Here is a 21,331-nt window from a genome sequence, read left to right as displayed (position 1 = left end):
TGTCCATCAGTGAACCAGGCTGCACTGACTGAGTGTGTAGGGTTGGATGGAGATGAGGGGTCGTGGATGGCAGTGAGTTTAACGGGCACAGAGCAGCCATTCCTGAATGAGCTGAAGGGGGTGAAGGAGGAGGGGGGACTAGGGATGAAGCAGTCAATTCACAGAAGAAGAGGAGAATCAATGTTAAATAATGAATTCATTACTTAGAGAGAGAATTAAAAATGGCAGTTAAATCAGTTAATGAATCAGTTCGATAATTAATCATCAGATAGACAATTAAAGCAGCCGAATAAGCGTGACGGGCCAACTAGCAGGTTTGGGTGGGCAATAGGGAAGGTGGCCAGATGGGCGGCAGGCAGTGCTGCAGGAGGGTCCGTGGCCAGTTACCAAGGAGCAGTTCAGCCAGCTGAGGGGAGACATCAGCAGCAGTCTCTGGAAGTAGAAAAGGCTGCAGAGGTCTCTTTCCCAGCACTGCTGGTAAGAGGGGCTGGACTCCCCAGGGCAGGGGACAGGCCAGAGAGGTGACAGCCATGCAAGTAGACAAATGGCTGGAATTCGAGCATGACGTTGGCACAAGCAGCCCTGCTCTTACCAAAAGTGCCATGTGGTCTTTAATACACTGGTGCTCAGAGCCTCGATTTGACATTTCATCTGAAATACAGCACCTGTCCCAGCTCAGTGTTTACTGACGCCACACTGGGACCTTGCATTCAGTGCTGACTGACTGGGACCCATGTCACCTTTTGAGTCCCCGACTCCGCTTCCTTGAAGCCTCTTGAGTTTCCCTTGGGGAGCAGGGCTTAATTTGTAATGAAAGAGGTGCCGGGGCACCAGCAATTAGGTGCCGGGGCTCCAGGAATTTTTTTTACATTCATAACTGATGCAGCAAGCCCAGAGGTGCCGGGGCTATGAACTGTCCAGCCCAGAGGTGCTGGGGCTATGAACTGCCAAGCCTAGAGGTGCCGGGGCTGAGGCCTGGCAAGTCCTGGCACAAATTAAGCACTGCTTGGGGGTCTCCAAACCAAGGACTGACCCTGCCGACTGGCTCACAGCACACGGTGCAATGTCTGCGAGTTGTGTGTTTCACCATAAACAAATACCCCCCTCAAGTGGCGGCTCAGTGGTATTTACATCTTTGCATCTGGAAGGAAACCACTGAGATCAGTGAAAGTAGCGTGATCTCTGAAATAGTAACATAGAGGTTGGCGTGCTAGTTGTTGGGAATGGGTCTGTTTTATGGGGAGGGGTGAACTGGGTGTTAATGTTGAGGCTGACGTCAGAGTTGTTGAGGTACCCTTAGCTGGTGATTTCCTTAGCTGTAATGTTTGAGGTTGGGCTTGTTCTCTGGATGACTTCAATGACCCCTCTTCTCTTAAATTTTGCTTAGCAACCGTAACCATCAACCAACCAGATCCTTTGTTTCTGGATAATATCATGAGCTCCGTAGCTCTGTGGTATCGGCCCGGACGTGGGTCTAACCCATGCTGCTCCTGTGTTGTAAACATGCCACCCACCACAGTGAGGCCTGGGACTCCCCTAAGAGGCTTCTGGGCAGATTAGATCAGCTCTGCCCCCCTCTACCCAGCTCAAGCTGAGGATGAGAGAGTTTAGCTATAACATGAGGGTTTGCATCCGATTTCCCAAGACACACCAATCCTCCCCCCGCCTCTCCACCCCCCCCCACACACACACCCTCAGCCCATATAAGGCAACCTTGCCAGCTACACACGGGTCTATAGCCATGAATATACAGGAGAGGCTGTGTGGAGATGACGCCACTAAAAGGCCCCAAGGGACCAAAATATAAATACCTCACTCTTTGCCTGGCAACCATCGCCATGGGGACAGTTTGCAGCCTCAAGTGTTGCATTTCGGGTTATATCCCCGCTCAGAGGTCTTCCGGTGCTTTGTGTTGCCATGGGAACAGTCCCAAAGCCAGGACGAGGCATTGGGCCCCTTGCTGGGAGAGGAAGAGCCCGCCACTGTAAATAAATGGATTGATTGAAGTAGGAAAGTCCTGAAGGGGAGTCAGCATGAACCAGAATACCATTCAAACTGGCATTCCCAAGTGCCTCCATGCCAATCCCAGCTCTCCCACTGACTCACTGAGTGGCCTGGGCCGTGAGTCTCAGTCCCTCTTCTGTAAAATGGGGATAAATGAGGCTTTGCCCACGGTGGTCGTGAAGCAACATGCATTCCCTGCTGTTTGTAAATGGCTCAGAAGAGGCACTGTGCTGGCTAAGCACTAGGAATGATCACCATTCAAATGGAGGGAAGGAGGGCTTTGAACCACAAAGCGCAGCAACGGCTAGAAATGCAGCCCTGTGATCGTCTTGCTTTGCCAGCTTTCCCCATGCCCATTGTATCGAACATGCTCTGTTTACAATACAGTTATCCCCATGGTACAGATGGGGAGACTGAGGTACAGAGTGACTTGCCCAAGTCACCCAGCAGAAGAGCTGGGAATAGAACCCCCCGCTGCTGTGTCCCTGTTCAGCGCTCTATCTCCTGGACCGCACAGCCCCTCTGGCCAAGCCCGGCCTGGCTGCCAGGCCAGACGCTCAGCCCTGTCTCTGGAGACACAGCGATCGCTATTACTCTGCCCGTTCTCAGCACCAGCAATGGAGACTGCGGAGTCAGGACTGGGCTGGGGATTCGTTGATGCAGCAGACAGCCAAGACCGGAGGTGCCACTTCTGCGGTTAGCCTGGATCTGCAGTGCTGACGGCTTTCAGTGGTGGTTGGTTCAGCTGAGCTGGAAAACATGCAGGCAGAACACTGCACAGCACCGGGGTTGCTGAGGCCCTGAAAACAGATGGGCAAGGAATCCTCTGAATCCAAAGCAGAGGCCCCGGGATTGTTATTCGGTACTGATGATGAGACAGTGGCATCAAGATGGTCTGGAGCCATACAATGCCCTGATGGGCTGGGCAGCCCTCCCGGATGCTTCTGCCTGCTTCAGCACAGCCCCTGCCCCGGCCCCTGTCAGAGCTTCGCTGAGGAGCTTTGGAATCGGCAGGAGTTATTTCCCCGTTGCTGGGAAATCTGGTTGTTGAAACCAATAAGAGCATTAACAAGGGAAATGCTCACCCCTCCCCCAGGCTCTTGGCGGGCTAATTATGCCAGCCTTAATAACAGCCTTTTGTCACCAAGGCTGCCTGCAAGTCTGCCCCAAAACACAAGGCAGTCGGAACACCATCAGCAAAGTCCTCTGGCTCGGGGGAGAGGGACAGCAGTCTCGAGGAAGGGGGCTGCTGAGGAGGTTTGGGCCCAGCAGAGTGGAAGCACTATGTTCATTACAGTGAGATATGGAGGTAAGTGGAGGAAGCTCAGACTTTGCACCCAGCTTCTCCAAATCAGCTGGTTTCTCTGATCACGAAACCTGACAGCATACTTTGTGTTCCTCTTCCGGCCACCATTCAGTGGTCCTATCCGTTTGCTTTAAGTCAGTGGCCTGGGCAAGTGTATTGGGGAGACTGTGTTGTCTAGTGGCTAGGGAATAGATCAGGGAGTCAGGAGACCACTGACTCACTGTGTGAGTTCCCTGTGATTCAGTTTCCCCATCTGTAAAACCATGTATTTCACCTCCTTTGTAAAGAACTTTGAGATTGAGGGATAAAAAAACTTAAATCAGAGCTAAGCGTTATCTGGTATTATTTGCAGACAGACCTCAGACCATTAAGGGTGACTTTACTCCATCTTTCTAAGGGAAGTTAGTCACTGCAGACTTTTACTGTTCTGTGGTTTCAGGGCCATACAGCGAAATGAAGCAATTTGACAACAGACACCAGATGAAAACCAAGTTCCCGTGTTTTCCAGCTGCCCCTGCTCCACAGAGGGGTTTGTGCTTCTCTGAAGTGCAGCTCCTGCATCCTCAGCAAAGTGACTGTGCAGAAATGTCATCTCTGCTCCGTGTGTCTGCAGAGTCATCGCCAATCACATCAGTGACAATAGCTTTTATATTCATTTGTTCTCCTGAGCGCCTTAGCCATATCCCCTTCCTGCCCAGTCTCACCCGCCTGCTGGGTGACGCTGGCAGCTTAGGTCCCTTGGCAAAACAGGGACTGGGGGCAGCTTGTATCACTGCAGACCAACTCCCGGCTCACTTGCTCCAAGTGGACTTGCTTTGACCCAGGGCCCACGGCCTGGGCACCAGCAGCAGAGTGAAGATAGCCCACTGACTGACGGGCTGTTTAGCTGCAGAAATGGGTCCCCTGAGAACATGATAGTTTGTTGATTTGCTTTGTAGAGTGCAACCTATTGAGTGCTCTTAAAATGAAGGGTTGACAGCTCAGGCGAGGCCCAGCAATAGCGTGAGCGGGCACCGTGCAGGCCTTACCCAAACTCAGTTAATGGCCCTCAGTCGCGACCTGCAATCTCTGCTATTCAAGCTCTGAGCCCTCCAACATTTCTTCTAAAGCACTGCAGTCCTGACCTGCAGATCCCCCTGCTAGCCTACCTCTGGACCCCTGTCCCCAGTCTGTTACTGCACCTCCATACTGACCTGCACCACCCCTTGCTGTTCATGTGCTGGGCCTCTCTAATCTCGCTCAATTAACAAGTTTTTGAGGCAAATATCCACTGGTGACTAAGCTGAGACTCCCAAACTCAAGTCACGTGTGACATTCGTGGGTTTGCAGAGGGGAAAGCGAAGGGCCCGATCACACCCTAAGTTCCCTATTTCTTCTATTTTATGAGACCAAGTTTAAAAAACCAAACTGAACCCACAAGCATCTTATGAAGCAGTGAGACATATTCCTAAACCACCAGAATACTCTGGATGCCTCCTGGTCCGGTTTGATTGTGGTTCTAAGGACAAGGGAAGGAGGAGCACAGGTCTGTAGCACCCCAGGTCTGGCTATGACACATCCCCTTCTGCAGTAAAACTTACCCTCCCTTTTCTGTCTGCCACATTCGCTGACGTGAGCAGATAACGTCTGTCTCGTCACTGCACTTGAACCACCCACTGCAGCTCATTGGGTTATGCAGCTCCTAAACTTGGGGAAAATCTGTCTCCTCCTCTGCTGATTCCCTTTCCCTGCTTCACAGCTGACTGCCAAGAGATTGTGAACGTGCACTGCCGGGTCCTGACCCTCACCGCGCACCTGAAGAAGAAATGCCAATGTCGGCCAGAAGGTACCATGTCTCCATCCCCCTCTTAATGAGTGAAGGCCACCTGCCTGGGGGACAGACACAGGTGCTCTTAAAGTATCAGACATGATGAGGGAGCTGGTGGAAAGGTGAAAAATGGGTCAAACTGGGATTAAGGGGGTGAGACTGAATTGCAAAAAGGATGGGGGTAGAGCAGATGACGTATTTCGCTCTCTCTTGTCTCATAAAGGGTCATAAAGTTTGTGATCAGTGTAACATACTAAAAATAATACACTGGAAAATACATTCATAGAACCCCATGGGATCCCAAAGTCCTTTATTAAGCAACAGGCAAACTGCAATGGTTTGCTAGGTGTTTCAATGACCTAAAAATATTGATGTTACAAAATGTGGGGGCATAACCGCTGTGTACCAGAGCAGGCAAGTGAATTTCATGTCTCTGTAACCAGGTCACTTGTCAGGGTGGAGTCTCTCACTGGCTGTGCCAAATGGGAGTAGCTCCATACCTGTCATGGACAGGTGAAGAGGAAGCGGAGGGCTGCACTGGACACTCAGGAAAGTTAATCCACTCAGGAAAATTAATCCTAATGAACTAAAACTGTGAATTTAAACTGGATTAGTTAAACTGCACTAGGTGGTTGTGTGGACACTCTTATTCAGAATTAAAGTGACCTTAATTTGGTTTAATTTAAGTCACTTTCCTGAGGGACCCTGTGTAGTTAAGCCTACTCTAACTCTGTATGAATTGTAGAGCTGGGGGTACATAGGAACTTCTTAATCCAAACTCTCTCTCCAGATTGCATTGATCTCCTAGATGAATTGGGGACCCTGATAAACCTGAGCGAAGTGGAAAATCCTGCATCTGAGCTGGCCAGTAAATACCTCGAGGAGAGGCAGCGCTACATCCTCCTCAGAGTCATTCGTAAGTGACTTGCCAAGACTCTGCAGGCTGAGAATGCTGCCGGGCTCCCTCCAGAGCAACGTACCCCATTATAGGGAAGGATCCCCACTCCTTCCTTCTATGGGATTTCGTTTGTTCTACACAAAGATACATGAACAAAGTTAGTGGGATATTCATCCCACTATGTAGAAATGAAGAGCGCAAAGGTACAAGCGAACAAAGGAAATGCTCAGTGTTCATTGCAAATGGACACCGCAAAATAGTGTATTGGTGTAGGTAGGTGGAGAGATAGAAACCACGCAGCAATTGTATCGTGACAAACTCCCAACACCATGTGTCATGCTAGTGTGAAACAATTACTTCTTCTTGAAGTGACTTAGCAGAACTACACAAGCTAAAGCAGGTCTTATGGCCCAGTAAATTTTTCCAGGATATGAAATGAAGGAGCATGGTTCTACTAATTCTGTTGGCAGGAGGAGAAGGCTCGGAATCAACCTACTATGAATCCCTACTGGAGAACCTGGGAAAACACCACCCTGAGCTGGCAGGTGAGAGCTGGGGTCCCACTGCATCAAATCCCCATAGGGAGACCAGTGACATAGATGTATAACATCAGACATTGTCATTCAAATCCCTGCCATGTGCACCATCATTAGCCCCTGCATTTCATAGTCCCTTTTGCAGAATTTGGCCTGAGGTTGGTTTGAGACTTTTTCCAGAACTGACTTGGCCAAAAGTTGTTGTTGCTCTGGCTAAAGGAACAAAAGATCCCAGGAACAGGGGTGAAAAAAAGGAACAAAATTAGCAAAGCCAAAATGTGTATGTTTAGCTTAAGCCAGGAAGTATTTCCCATCCTTACTACATGCAGCTTTCCATCTTCAGTGTTTTGCAAACATTGTCTTACTAATCCTCATTACATCCAGGGGTGGTGGGTAACATACCAACCCCATTTCGTGCATGGGACAACAGAGGCAGAGGGATGAAGTGTTTTACATTAGGATAAAGAGGGACAGATGGTCAGAGCAGGGATTAGAAAGCACAGGAGTTCCTTGTCTCCTAATCCTGGGCTCAGGCCACTAGACTCCATCACTCTTTCTATTGCCATATTAAAAAAGGAAGGAATCAGTTAGCTGGCAAAATCCCTGGTTTAGTAGACAGGAGCCTAGCAAGAAACTAACAGCTGGTTTCTGGGTTTGCTTCCCAGAGCGGCTGCAGAAGTTATCAGCACACCCTCAGCTGAAGGACAACACGAGGAGGAGTTCCATGCAGAGAAAGTTTCGCCCACTGAAGGAACCACCCCAAGGCTCCCCAGCAAAATTCAGAAGCACACAGCAGAGTAAGAAAGGCTCTGTTCCCTCCAGCAGGCCCACCTAGATAGGGTATCATCCATTGTGGGAACAAGGCCTCCAGCTGTTTGGAAGCATCTCTGAGGGACCCTTCACAGGGTGAAAGACAGCCAGCCAGGTGGAGTCAAACTGTAGGGCAGGATGCAAGATGACACTGCTTTACAAGCAGCATCCTTATCACAGCCAGACTGAGCCATAATCAGAGACCTCCCCCTCGAACCTTTTTAAATGGAAGGCTAGCTAGGCTTATGCCACCCTCTGAACCAGAGTTTAGACCTGTCAGGGATAACAGACTAAAACGTAGTAAAGACTTTACTTTTGGTACTAGCAACTCTGACACACAGCAAGCAGGTCTCTTCTGTGAGAAGGTGCCACAGCTGTAGTCACAACCCAACACAAGCCACAGTTAGGTGTTACCATTGTATACTTCATTTGGAACTAACAACCCCTATTAGAAATAGGGGAACTTTGTGATGTGTCAGTGTTCTCAAGCCTACTTGCTGCAAACCATTTCTCCAGTACTGTAAACTCCCCTGCCCTCCCCAGGCTAAGGGCAACTGGTACATGTATACTAAAAAAAGTAATCTATTGACATTAGTGAGAGGCAAATGTGGATTACTTTATTCCTGTTACCACCACGCTAGATATGGGACAGCAAAGTGGATTGTATTCTGTCTGCTTCATCAAAAGCAGAATTTACATTCCAATGGGAGGCTCTTTATGACTGATCACACATAATCCAGAAAAGACTCAGCTTGACTTTCATTTGCAGGTTGAGGTGTAGGGTTGGCCATCAAAGAGAAAAATATAGTCTTGGAAACTGAGCAAGTCTGATATGGAATCCTTGCAAGGCACCCAGCCAGGAATCCCCTGGTGCCTCTTTCACAGTAACTGCTCTGCAAGCGGCCTTTGTGAAAGCCCAGTTCCAACATCTCCTGTCCCCATCAGGAACAGCTTCACCTTGTACAGTGGGGTTTTTTTTTTGTGTTTGTTTTTTTAAACACTGATTAGAGAGAGTGCCTCATGGAGGAATATTTTTATGAACCAGACTAGAATGTAATTCATCAAATACTAAATACATAGAATAAAACAATGGTTTAAAGGATTGTGGGAAATGCAGTTTTGTTCAGCAGGGAACTGGTTTCTTTCACACATGCATTAGTAAATGTGCAAACCCTGATCCAATTTTGATCTCATTTTCAGTATGTATGTTTGGAGTAGCTTTGAACTCCTTAGTTATTCCAGATTTATAGTGGTGTTCCCAAGATCAGAATCTCACTCTTTATTCACAAAGCAGCAAGACTTTAAAACGTCCTTTGTGCCTAGATTTTCCTTGGCACACAGCACATGGCAGTCTGACTGCAAGCCACACATAGTTCAGGAGACACTAACCACTGCCAAAAGTTCAGGTCATGAAGTTTTGGTGGAGGACAGGCTTTCATTGCAAGACTGGGGTATATCCACTATTTTGTTATTTTTTTAAGAGGAGAAATACTCTTTCCTGTTTAGCAGAACTGGAAAGTTGCAACAGAACTGCACCAGCATAGACTATTACCGGCTACTTACAAATCCATACAAGGAACGAGATTCAGACAATACTGTCCAGTGTTCAACAGCAGCTAGAGAGCAATGACAACTAAAATAACCAAGAGAGTTAAGAGATTTTATCCATCTGCAAAGAAAATCCCAATATTAGTATGCAAAGCATTCTTTTCCTGGTCACACGGCAGCTACATTCCTTCCAGCTGAAGCCTGATGACTGTTAGCAGTGTCAGTTTCGACTGTGGAAAGGTAACCCAAGTTGCTTCACAGCCAATAAAACTGAAAGTGTTAGCTTTTTGCAGAGCCAGATCTGAGTGGAGTGTCGAACACATTTCAGTTACTGACTAGCTGTACCTGATTGTTAGAGGAGGCCTTGCAGCTCCTAGTGCAATGTTAAAGCTGCATGCGGCACCAGTGAATTTAACCTGATGCTAATCACCTTCAGCATACTACTTAACCCACTAAGCCAAAACAAGATCAGCCAGCAGCGTTCTTAGTCATGCAACTGACCAGGTCACATTTTTCTTCCCACACCTCTGTCCCCATCATGTCCATGAGCGGAGAGGATTTTGAGATTTATAAAAATACCAGTCAATGAAGCACTTGCAGGGTAGTGCTCTTAGAGATTCTCTCCGCTCTGGCCTTCCGAGCAGACAAAAATAGTACAGCAGTGGTCGTATACATGTCCTGTGAGAGGAAATCCAGCCCTGGCCTTGTTTGGTTTGGTTTTGCCGAGTCATCCAGCTACATGGATTTTAATGATTCTGCTCCCCTTGTTTGGGGAAGAGGGGAAGAAAACACATTCAGAGATTAGAATGACATCCTACAGTTTCATCTACAATAAGAAACAACAAACTATTAATAGATTAAAATAAACCATCTCCTTTTATTACATATTTCACTGTAACAAATCAAACAAGATCTGGAGTCTAAAAGCCCCATCAAATTCCAACCATCGTTCTTTCCTGGCAATTCTAGAAGTGTGTTAGCTCTAAGTGGTTCTTTCTGCTGGTTGGACTATCGTTCCCTTCAACTGGTTACTTTGGTCACTAGCTGTCCCTTCCAGTCTTGTCTGTACTCCAGGCTCTAGTTTCCCTGTGTTAGTGCTGAATTTCTTCACAAGAGGGAGGAGACACCTACAATAGGAGAGGATGGAGAAGCTCAAGTTCAACATTAGGCAGAAGGGACCCACATATGTCAAATGCCTGACTGAGGCGAACTCCCCATGATTAGCCAGAACATGCAAACAGGAGTACCAGTTCAACCAAGCACACAAGGGGGTTTTGTCTACTCATCACTTAATTTACTTAGTATGTTGCTCCAGGAGAAGGAAACCCTTCTCCTCTGGCAAACGAAGAGATAGGGAACTGGCTGGCAGTGTTCTGGGAAAGGAGTAGGCTCCCCAAAGGAGCACCCAACCCCTAAAAAAGGGATCTCCAAACCCACTATTTGGACCACCATTTTCATTCTGCTAAGACATGGACCAAAGGTGTCCCTCTTCCCCTTTTCATGATTCCTGGGCATCTTTATGGAGAGGACTACACTACTGAAATGGCAGAGACATGAGACTTTGAAGTCACTTCAAAGAGAAGGACAGCAACCTCTTCCACATTTAGGGGGTTTTGTTTCCTTAGGAGGAACTATTAACAAACTGCTGTTCAAAAGCTCAGAGCCCTACCAGACTAAGCCACACTACTCTTTCAAACATTAGCTTGTCAGTCCCAGATTTGACAGCTTCCCATGTCTGCACCCTGCAGTGAAACCAAGCAAAAAACTCACCATTATTATATTTGCACTGCTTCAGTGCCTCGTTGAAACCCTCACACAAGGTCAAGTCACTCTGATTGGTAGCACAGTCCAAGAACTGCTTCATCTCATAGTGGCAAGGTCCATACTGCGGCTGCTGGTACGCAGGCTGCCTGGGCTCCTACAGACATCCCAAGAAGAAGAAAAACATCCCAGTTTAGGGAGACAAGCTCTGTATTCGTCTTCTGTCCCAATGATCTATCCTGACTAGATTTTCCTGTTTACCTGCCAGTCACGGCAAATGTGTGACTAAGCTGAGCTCACGTCCCATCACCTTGCATGGTTTTCAAAATAAATTACAGTCCTAAATTCAGTGCATAACCAAATAGCCAGAAGCGAGGGCCATAACTGAAAAATAAAAGCCTTTCCTAGACACCAATATTCTCACATGAGCAAAAGGAGCAGTCCAAATGAAAGGTTAGAATAGCATTTTCCCCCATGCAGAGCAGTAATGGAAACTTCCTTTATGCTGTTCAAGTTGTTCGGATGTATACACTTAGGAGGAGGACTATGTTGTGATAATTCAGCCTACAAATTTGCCCTAATTGTGAGCTCAGCTGTGAGAAGCGAGTGAAATTTCATCATGTCACAACAAATGTTGACTGGAAAAGGTGCAAAAATAGGGTGACCAGACGTTCCGATTTTATAGGGACCGTCCCGATTTTTGGGTCTTTTTCTTATATAAGCTCCTATTACTTCCCACCCGCTGTCCCGATTTTTCACATTTGCTGTCTGGTCACCCTATGCAACAAGGACAGACTGAACTAGTCCAAACAAAAAAAGGCCTACAACTATCATTCAAGGACTGTGTTAAGATCATGACTAGTAAGAAGAAAAATGCACCAAAACTCGTGTCAGATATTAGGCCTAACTGGTTGACAAAATAACTTGGGGATAGGCTATTCCACCCATTACTCCCTTTCAGGGTCCTCAAAGAAAGATACTTTGGGGAGGAAAAATTAGCTACTGGAGTGAGCTTCACCATCAGGGCTGGTACCCCTACCATCTCCTGAGACTCCAGGCCTCATCATCCTGATACGGAGAGATGCTCTGACCAGACCAGGCCAGAGAGTGGGACCCAGATGACATCACCTCTGGTTGAATACCAATCATCATCTGGGATAGGAAACTTCGCCTCTGGACCACCACCACTTGGTACTCTTTTCCTTCCCTACCTTATCTCTCTCTTTTCTCCCCTTCTGTCTAATAAACAGCTGGCTCATCTGGTCAGGACTGCATATTTTGCAACAATGCTATAAGCCAGTAACCAGAAAGAGGCAGCTAAAAGTAATACCCCAAGCAGCCCAATGCCCGTACAAGTTTGCCAGGTCTCAGAGTGCTGACAGAACCACGTGCTGTGCCTGTGTTTTTCCAGCATTGAGGATGCAAATGAGAGTCAAAACTAGAGACAAAAGTGCTATTGTCTCTTTGCTGTTCTTCTCCCCCCCCTCGTCTTCATCTCGTTTTGTCTCAAAGGAAGCAGGATTAGACTTAAACAGCAGCAACAGCTCCAACCCATCTCAACTAACATTCTCTTCTCCCCAAAACCGACAGTTTTGATACATTCTAAGACTGTCAGACAAGAGGGGAGGGGAGTTCCTTCTAAAAACTCTCTCCAGCTAAAGGGGAAAAGAAGGCCTTAAAACTTTACATTTCAAATGCTGCAATGGTCTTTCATTCTTTTCTGTATCTTTGAATAAAAAAGTTAAAGGATTTTTAATGGTGCATTTGCCATGGTACTAAGCAGGCTGAGGTCTCTGTATGCCAAACCCCAGATCTTGTTTAAAACGGTTTACTGTTGGGCAGTGACTGAGTTAGGTTACCACCTTTGACTCGTTGGGCCCATACATTCCATGTAAATTACTAGACCAGCGACCAACGTTCAGCCAAACAATCTACAGCTTCAAACGCCAACCACATTTTATGTTGAGTTCCAGGGGGTTCCTGTGCTGACACTTTGTTCCTGCAGGACAGATGGAATTTGGAGGCTTCTGGACTTGAACCGGCTATGTAGACTGCACGACTAGACACCAAGGCAGGGACTCTTATCTGTTTTCCCAGTGCCTAGGACAACTGGACCACAATCCCCAATACTCTGGTGCTACCACAACAGAAATACAGACTGCCTTATGTCCCATTTAAAGACACTCTAGAGAGGGCAGTGATGAGAAGCAGGGAGGCAGAATGCTGAGGAAGGCAACATCTCCATCAGTCTATACTGGGAGCCTTTTAGGAAGCAGCTCCACATCCAACAACTAACCTTGACTACAAGAGTCCAGACATCAATCACAGAATATCAGAGTTGCAAGGGACCTCAGGAGGTCATCTAGTCCAACCCCCTGCTCAAAGCAGGACCAATCCCCAATTTTTTTTGCCCAAGATCCCTAAATGGCCCCCTCAAGGATTGAACTCACAATCCTGGGTTTCGCAGCCTTCGCAGAAAAAGCCTTTCTAAAGGAGATTCCAGGGTTTCTTGTACGGGCCACAGACTGCCTTACCAGCACCTAGAGATCTAGCTAATCCTTGGGTCAGGCTCAGTTTTATGTAACAGTCATGCCACAGGTTTCACTTTCCTAATAATTTCTACTTTTAGATGTCCCACATCTCTCCAAGGGGGCAGGTGGATCCCAACACTGCTTCCGGGCAGAAAGGAAACAAGACCTGCTGCTCTGCATCTCCACATGCTCTTTATGGACCTCATTAATCTCCAACAGCCCGGTAAAACTGGTCAGGATTAGTCTCACTTTACACAGAGAAAGTGAGGCAGAGCAATTCAGCAACTCCAGTGCCAAAGAGTAACCATTATCAGGGGCAGGATTAGAACTAGCGAGTTTCTGCCTTCCAGTCCCAAGTTTAGACTCAGGACCACTTCAAACAAATGGGGGCCCAGAAAAGTCATCTAATTGCCCCTCCTTTTAAGCAGCAAGGCCCAAGGCTAGTGTGCTCTGCCCCAACTGGCTAGAAGGTTAATCTCACAAGTGCAGGGCTGGAGACCAAAAAACAAGTCTGGTACTTTGTGAGTTTGGAATGACAGTTTATGTAAAAGGTTGTGGAAGTTTCCTATTAAACATGAAAAAGGGTGGACATGTTTTGTGCCCCAATCAGGACCAGCATCAGCTTCTCCAGCTAGGAGAGACAAAGGCAGGTTAATGTCAATGATTTATTTTATAATGATTTAGTTTAATCAAACTCCTAAAGCCAAGGCAGGCTTTCAGAAATTAAGTTCAACTAGTTTCAAAATATCTATACCCACTGATTTTTGATAAAAATGAGTTTTTACTGTGTAATAAAGGCATCTTATTAAGTTTAAAGCCAAACTGACCCGCAAAGTTCAATAAATCAATGTTCCAAATCCAGAGAGATAATACACACGTGGCTGTTTTCTCTACAGACTAGCATCACGTTCTGTTCTCGTCTCCACTTAAATCACAGGTTTAGCCTGACCAAACTAGTTCTAAGCACAAACACGCCCCTACACACAAGGCACCTCAGAGTAATAGTGGGGCTTAAAGTGGACATTGTTTGTGTTTTCTTGGATAACCAGCCCTGCTTCCTGGACTCCATGAACCTCTGAAGAATAGTTTCTTGATGAAACCATGGAGCTGCATTACCTGGATAGCACTGGCTGGTTTCGCTGGCTCAGTGCTGCTACCACCACTGAATGCCCCAGTAAGAGCACTGCCAACCACATGGCCCACCGCAGATCCAACGGCAACCCCGGCAGCAGTGGTAGCCATCTGGGCCATCAGGCCAGGCTGCTGGGGCTGACCTGGGGCTGCAACAGCTGAAGGTGGAGGATGAGCATGAGCTGGGGCTGCACTGCTGAGTACAAGGGAAATGAACAAAGAGAGGAGAAAGAAAGATTTTAAGTGAAATTTGTAAAGGAAGGAGCTTACACTAGATAACTACAATAGGAATCACATACCCCAGCAGCTTGCCTGCTCATGGTCCCACCCAGGTATATTCCAAGGGTGGGAAAGAGGGAGAATACAACGTGTGGTATTTTTCTGAGATGGATTTGCAGCAAGTGAAAGAAAAGGGACCCCAGCTGCTTAGTTTTCACAGAGGTCAACTCAATAGCTTTGTGGTTACAAATCTGGCACTGCCATCCCAGAAACAGGGTTTTATTTACTTCCTGCCACACTTCTGTGTGCACAAACTCAGGAATTCACTCCCCCTTCTAAACATACACCTACTGCCAGTCAAATGCGTCAAGATGACACTACCATGGCTAAAGTCACCTTGAAATGCCCATCCCTCTCAACCAGCCAAGGACACTGGTAGGAATGCAGCTGGCATCGTACTTTCGCAACTGGTTAGTAACCAGTTGCAGAGCAGGGTCAGGATCCCAGAGGGCGAGGCTTGTCTTTCCAGCAAGAGGAGGAGGTACAGCGTGTATAGCTGGTGTGACTGTGGGGAGGAGCATGTGGACAGGCAGGCCGAAGGGGACCCACAGACCCCCCGCCCCCCACAGCTGACTTGAGGAGTCACTCCAGGTGAAGCCCTCCTTGGGGTGATCGCCAGGGCAAGGGACAGCCCAGGCTGGAAACCAGGGCACCGCTAGCCCATTAAGGGGCAGGGATTAGTACGTTACCAGTCTGGGGAGATTCACCACTTCGCCACGAAGCGTCCCTCAGATCGTGGGCGAAGGGCTCATGCTAACCCAGCTGTCCGGCCTTGTGTTGCGCGGTGAGGCTCAGAGCCCCTTTCCCAGGCCCGAGGAAGAGCTCTGGGTCTGACCGACAGAAGCCGGGCCGATGCCCGAGGCCACCTCAACCCAGCCTGTCGCGCTGGAGAGAGGCACGGCTCAAGCACAGGGCACGCGAGGAGCCGGAGCCGGAGCCAGCCCCAGGCTTGGGGCGCGGGGGCTGGGCTGCAGCCCACGCGCGCTCCGGAGCGGGAGCGGGGCCGGGGACTCACGCGGACTCTCACTGTCCCGGGCAGCCCCCGGAGCTCGGGACCCTGCACCCGCCCCACCGCCCCCACCTGGCTGCAGCCGGCCGGGCCGCCGCGCTCCTGCTCCTGCTCCCCCTGGGCATCCTGGAGCCGCCGCCTCCGTCCCGAGTCTCCTTGAGCGCGGGTGCTGCGCAGCCGGTTTAAAGGGCGAGCGAGGGAACCCACGTGGCCAGGCTCTGCCGCTTGGCTACTACTGGGCATGCGCCCCGAGACTCGCGCATGCTCCGTGACAGCACGTGAAGCCTCTGCCCTCATTAGGTCTGCCGTCACTTTGCTCTCTGCGCAGGCGCCCTCCTTCCACGTGGGCCTAGGCCAGAAACTGGCTGTCCCAGAGCCATACATTTGACCTTCAGCTGCTTTCCAGAGAGTGCTGGTGGGAGCCAGGCAGGGACGGGCCTTGTGGTCAGTGCAGGATAATGCTCAATGAAGGCGCCTTGGCCTAAGGCTCCAATGCCACTGGGAAGAGTCATTCCCACCAGATTGGTCTGTGTGTCCATGAGCTCTCAACCCTGCCGCTGCATAGCGTCATCCTTGCCCGCCTTCCTGGCTTTTTGGTTAATGGGGGGGGAGGGGATCCTGCAAAATCGTTTTTGAGGTAACTTGAGGTCACGAGTGGAAAAGGCTGAAAACCATTGGTCTGTCCTGTCCCTGCATTTGTAAAGCACCCACCATGGTATATATATGAAGAGACGTAGATGAGTGATACAGAGCGCTCCTTGGTATATTTCTCTCATGGCCTGCGGCTGCATGGCTTGGGCCGTGAGCCCATCACACCCCAGCAATTAAGCAGAGTTGGTTCTAGTGGCTTCTTGGACAGGGCACCTCCAAGGGGTGCCCAGTGATAGCGATTCTGCCTGAGGCACTCTTGCTTAGTAAGAACTGAACTCTTGCCCTGGTGTTGTCGGAGGGAGTGCTGTGCTGTGCTCTTGGAGGTGTCCGCTGCTTCCAGGACAGTCAGCCTGCTCCCTCTCCTGGCCAAGCAACATTGCTGGAAACTAGTTGTTCGTCTCTGCACACCACTGATCTCCAGGACAACATCTTTAGTATATCCATAGCGTTCCCATTGTTGTTCCAGAAGACACTTAAATTACTGCCATGGCAATTAGTTTTCCCAGGGCTAACATTATCATAATGGCAAGTTGACATATTTTTGGTAGAGTCTCCTGTACCTGCTCACTAAGAATAGATATAATTATCTCACCAGAATTCAGTCCGTTTAAAAAATGACTATCATGGTGTCCTTTTGTCATGAGACAAACAACCGGTGTGTCACATGAGACATGTCATGAGACAAACAACCGGTGTGTCACATGGTTCAGTAACTAGCCATGTGCCCACCAGAGGGTGCTATCTGACTTCTTTTAGCTGCACTACCATGAAGTTCAGTATGGTGGGTGTATGGAAGGAAGATATGCACACACACACACGCGCGCGCATGCATGCAGCTGAGGGTGCTCCTTTTACATAATCTCTTACAAAACATTGTTCAGCTGTCACGGGAAATCAGGCTTTTAATATTTGTCTATCAAGTATTTCTAAGGCATCTGTCACCTTAGTATCTAAATCAATGCACATTCAATGAGCATTTTACCCAAAACAAGGTTTATCACAGTTGAAGAAGTCGTATATTGTTAGCGGTAGGTTTAAGTTGAGAGGTAGGGTGCTGGCCTGGGGCTTGGCATACCTGGTTCAGTTCCCTTTTCCGCCCCAGAATTTGTGTTTGATCCTGGAGAAGGCTCTCTGTACCGCAGTTCCTTGTTTGAAAATTGGGAATAATAGCATGGCCCTGCCTCACAGGGGCGCTGTGAGGATAGATATATCAGAGACTGAGCAGAGCACAGATACTGCAGTAATGGGGCAGGGTAATTACCTAATCCTTGGTCTACACTACGGGGTTAGGTCGAATTTAGCCGCGTTAGGTTGATTTTAAAATGACCGCGTCCACATAACCAACCCTCTTCCATCGACCTAAAGGGCTCTTAAAATCAACTTCTATACTCCTCCCCGACAGGGGAGTAGTGCTAAAATCGACCTTGCTGGGTCGAATTTGGGGTAGTGCGGACGCAAATCGATGGTATTGGCCTCCGGGAGCTATCCCAGAGTGCTCCATTGTGACCGCTCTGGACAGCACTTTGAACTCCGATGCACTAGCCAGGTACACAGGAAAAGCCCCGGGAACTTTTGAATTTCATTTCCTGTCTGGTCAGCGTGGCGAATTCAGCAGCACAGGTGACCATGCAGTCCCCCCAGAATCACAAACGAGCTCCAGCATGGACCAAAAGGGAGACACTGGATCTGATCGCTGTATGGGGAGAAGCACTGTGCAGGCCAAACTCTGATCAGAAAGAAGAAATGCAAATATATTTGCCAAAATCGCACAGGGTATGGTGGAGAGACGCTACAACAGGGACACACAGCAGTGCCGTGTGAAAGTTAAGGCGCTCAGGCAAGCCTACCAAAAGACAAAGGAGGCAAACGGTCGCTCCGGGTCAGAGCCCCATACATGCCGCTTCTATGATCAGCTGCATGGCATTCTAGGGGTGACCCTACCACTACCCCACCACTGTCTGTGGACACCTGCAAGGGGCTAGTCTCACGCAACAGGGAGGAGGATTTGGGGGATAAGGAAGAGGAGGAGGAGGAAGAGAATGTGCAGAGGCAAGTGGTGAATCCGTTCTCCCCGGCAGCCAGGACCTTTTCATCACCCTGGAGCCAATACCTTCCCAAGGCAGGATTCCAGACCCTGAAGCCAGAGAAGGCACCTCTGGTGAGTGCAGATTTGTAACTAGAGTACAGGGTTTAAAAGCAATTGTGTTTAATGTTTGATTTGCCCTGAAGAATTGGGGTGCTCTCCTGGTGGTACTTTGAAAGCCTTTGCAGAAGGTTTCTGGGGAGGGCTGCCTTATTTCGTCCTCCACGGTAGGACACTTTACCACGCCAAGCCAGTAGCAAGTCTGGAATCATTGCAGCACAAAGCATGGCAGCGAATGGTCCTGGGTTTTGGTTGCATTCAAGCAACATTCAGTCTATATCTTTCTGTTAGCCTCAGGAGAGTGATATCATTCATGGTCACCTGGTTGAAATAGGGGAATTTTTGTAAGGGAACAGTAAAAGGACCCCGTTCATGCTGGGCTGTTTGCGCTTGGCTAAAGAGATCATTCCAGAGAATAGCCACTCGGTGGGGTGGGGGTAGGTGTGTGCTGCACATCCACCTGAAAACCCCTCCTTTTAAATGTGAAACCCAACCCATTACTTGCTCTGGGAAAGGAGGGCGCTGCAGTTTGAAAACATTCCCACATGTTAGGAAGGCGGAAGAAGCCAACCCCGCGTACCAAAAGGCTTACCATGGCTGCCTGGAAGCCGAATTCTGTTGCCCAGCCGTGTGTGATGTGTCACCATACTGGCAGGCGCTCAATATAAAAGGCAAAATGTGACCTTGTACCTAAAGCACATGTGCTGTCTGCTGTGAATTGCTTGATTCACTGTGAAAGAGTCTCCTTAACGCACCAAGGAGGTCACAAGCTACTGAACTGTGCCCCATATGTGCTGGTGTTCCCCTTCTCCCCTGAGAGCCCAGCCGACCATCCCACGACTCTCTGAAAATCAAATGGAAAGACACTGCCCCAGAACCAGGGATTTTTTCCATTGGCTGCTGAACCCTTTTCATTATGGCAGGAGCGGGGGAATGGAGAAAAGGCACCAAAAGCCAAAGCACTGTAGGAAACCTCACCGTCCTCACCACCAAATTCCAGAGAGCTTGTTCACCAAGGCAGGAAAGTGGAGATCTTGTGAGCACAGCTGCAGGTTCATGACATTCTGCAAATAGACCCAGTTCAGACAGGCTGACTTTGTTCAGGAGTAAGAGCCCCAAACCGTAACAGAGAGACGGAACCACATCCTCCGGAGTCAGACTAGGGGAGTTTCGTACCTCTTTCCCTATTATTGTCTGGCAACTGCCATCCCTTTCTGTCATCACATGCTCCATTAAGAGAGGATCTTTGCAATGGGCCGTTGTTGTTTCTTGCCCAGAAGCTACTGCAGGCTGCAGGGAGGTGGCTGAAGCAGCAGCAGGCTAAAGAGAATAGCACATTCCCTGGGGAGTTAGTGAAGCTGGGGAAGCACTGAGGGTTTTTGTGGAAACCTGCAACTGAGGGAGAATATCCTAAGCTGGACTCAGATATCCATATCTGTGATGTTAGGAGTAGCCATAGAGACTGGCAGATGTCCAGAAGCTGCTTCCTAGTTCAAACCACAGTGTCCCCAATCAGCATGGAGGCTTGTGCTTGTCAGCCCTGGGCAGCAATGTCCGGGAATGATACCGACAAGGCTGTGCTCCCAGTATTTCCTGGACAGCAGGCTGTGGCTGGTTGCTTCAGATCACCTGGCCCGCGAAGTGTCCACCTTTGGGGCTGTGGCGGTTTTGTTTTGGATAGCTTCTCAAAGGTGAATTTAGTGCTAACAAACGTGCCGCAATCCAGGTGTGGCCTAGGCACAAGTAGCCATGCAAGCTTCCCTACCTCCCACCCTCCCTAGTAACATCCTGTCCTCAGGTTCCGCCAATCGATCACAGCTCCCGCTGGCTGCAGTTCGCTGTTCCAGCCAATGGGGCTGCGGGAAGCGGCAGCCAGCACGTCCCTTGGCCCGCGCCGCTTCCCGCAGCCACCACTGGCCTGGAACAGTGAACCATGGCCAGTGGGAGTTGCGATTGGCCAAACCTGCGGACGCGGCAGGTAACCGTCCTGGCCCGCCGGCGGATTTCCCTAATGGGCCGCGTGCCAAAGGTTTCCGATCCCTGGCCTAGATGCTGATACAGCCAAAGAAGGCACCCGCTGGTTCTGATAGCACGTGCACCAGGAACTGGACTGAGTTGCAAACTCATGTCGGGAAGGCCACTGAACAATCCTCAGACGCAGAATTGGCTGGGCTGTTCTCTGCACTGACGCCGAGGTGGAAGGGGCTCAGTATGTGTGATCTGCAGTTGCTGAGGTATTTGTTACTCGGCCTTTCCAGAGTGTGCTGTGCAGTGTCCCACTGAGTCTGGTTTTCCTAGATTACCTCCCAGATGCTGTGCATGGTGTTATCTGCAGGAACACACTCAAAGCTGGCAATAGTCAATTGCAGCCAGCTTCACACACTGCTAGGGAAGCCGGAGAGTTTTGTCATGTCTGCCTCAGTATCTGATTTTCAGGCCTGACCCTCCCTTTGCTTTATCTGGCCCCCTACAAACTGTGATGATGACCCTGTAGTTGTGAGATTCAGGTTCTCAGAGGTGAATGGAGAGGGGTTTTATTACAGGGGGGAGGGATAGCTCAGTGGTTTGAGCATTAGCCTGCTAGACCCAGGGTTGTGAGTTCAATCCTTGAGGGGGCCATTTAGGGATCTGGGAGAAAAATGGGAGATTTGGTTGGACTAGATGACCTCCTGAGGTTCCTGATAATCTATGAACCTTTTCTCTCTCTTGATGGCTTTTACCTTCTTATGAAGCAACCCACGAGGGGAAGGGAAGGCAAGTGAACGCAGAGCTCACACTCTGATGTCTGTTTTGAATTTGCACTTCAGTTTCTATAGCACAGCGCTGCCAGACAGAGACAACAAAAAACCCTGAGAGGGCAAACCATTCTCTTAAAGTGCTTGGATACTTAGCTTTGTCTTACTACCCCAAACAGACA

At 49.0% G+C, this 21,331-nt stretch overlaps 2 protein-coding genes across 3 annotated transcripts; one reads left to right on the top strand and one right to left on the bottom strand.

Moving 5' to 3' along the window:
* Positions 1-3,081: 3,081 nt before the first annotated feature.
* On the top strand, positions 3,082-9,697 carry LOC311531446 (uncharacterized protein C22orf15 homolog; the record flags this gene model as incomplete). Its single annotated transcript, XM_084648813.1, has 5 exons — positions 3,082-3,313; positions 5,049-5,135; positions 5,908-6,033; positions 6,486-6,560; positions 7,217-9,697. The coding sequence occupies 5 exons, from the start codon at positions 3,082-3,084 to the stop codon at positions 7,384-7,386; spliced, it is 690 nt and encodes a 229-aa protein (XP_084504939.1). The 3' UTR covers positions 7,387-9,697.
* Positions 9,698-9,762: 65 nt separating this feature from the next.
* Positions 9,763-15,854, bottom strand: CHCHD10 (coiled-coil-helix-coiled-coil-helix domain containing 10). 2 transcript variants are annotated; one of them, XM_084648815.1, is made up of 4 exons: positions 15,693-15,854; positions 14,318-14,525; positions 10,680-10,827; positions 9,763-10,036 (listed from the first exon to the last, which is right to left on the bottom strand). In XM_084648815.1, the coding sequence occupies exons 1-4, from the start codon at positions 15,743-15,745 to the stop codon at positions 10,017-10,019; spliced, it is 429 nt and encodes a 142-aa protein (XP_084504941.1). In that variant the 5' UTR covers positions 15,746-15,854; the 3' UTR covers positions 9,763-10,016. The 2 variants fall into 2 exon arrangements, with proteins under 2 accessions (XP_084504941.1, XP_084504940.1); XM_084648814.1 differs by having other exon boundaries at positions 14,318-14,528; positions 15,693-15,843.
* Between the last annotated feature and the right edge of the window lie 5,477 nt (positions 15,855-21,331).

Source organism: Lepidochelys olivacea (assembly GCF_965140295.1).
Source record: "Lepidochelys olivacea isolate rLepOli2 genome assembly, chromosome: 15".
In the NCBI taxonomy this organism is placed as follows: Eukaryota; Metazoa; Chordata; order Testudines; family Cheloniidae; genus Lepidochelys; species Lepidochelys olivacea.
Note: the sequence above shows the minus strand (reverse complement) of the source record. Positions and strands in the feature narration are given on the sequence as shown.

Coding starts and splice junctions, on each gene's coding strand:
- CHCHD10 (XM_084648814.1), bottom strand. CDS start 15,745: ATGCCCAGGGGGAGCAGGAGCAGGAGCGCGGCGGCCCGGCCGGCTGCA. Junction 14,529..15,692: donor GCCCGGCCGGCTGCAGCCAG/GTGGGGGCGGTG, acceptor CCTTGTACTCAG/CAGTGCAGCCCCAGCTCATG. Junction 10,828..14,317: donor AACCAGCCAGTGCTATCCAG/GTAATGCAGCTC, acceptor GGATGTCTGTAG/GAGCCCAGGCAGCCTGCGTA.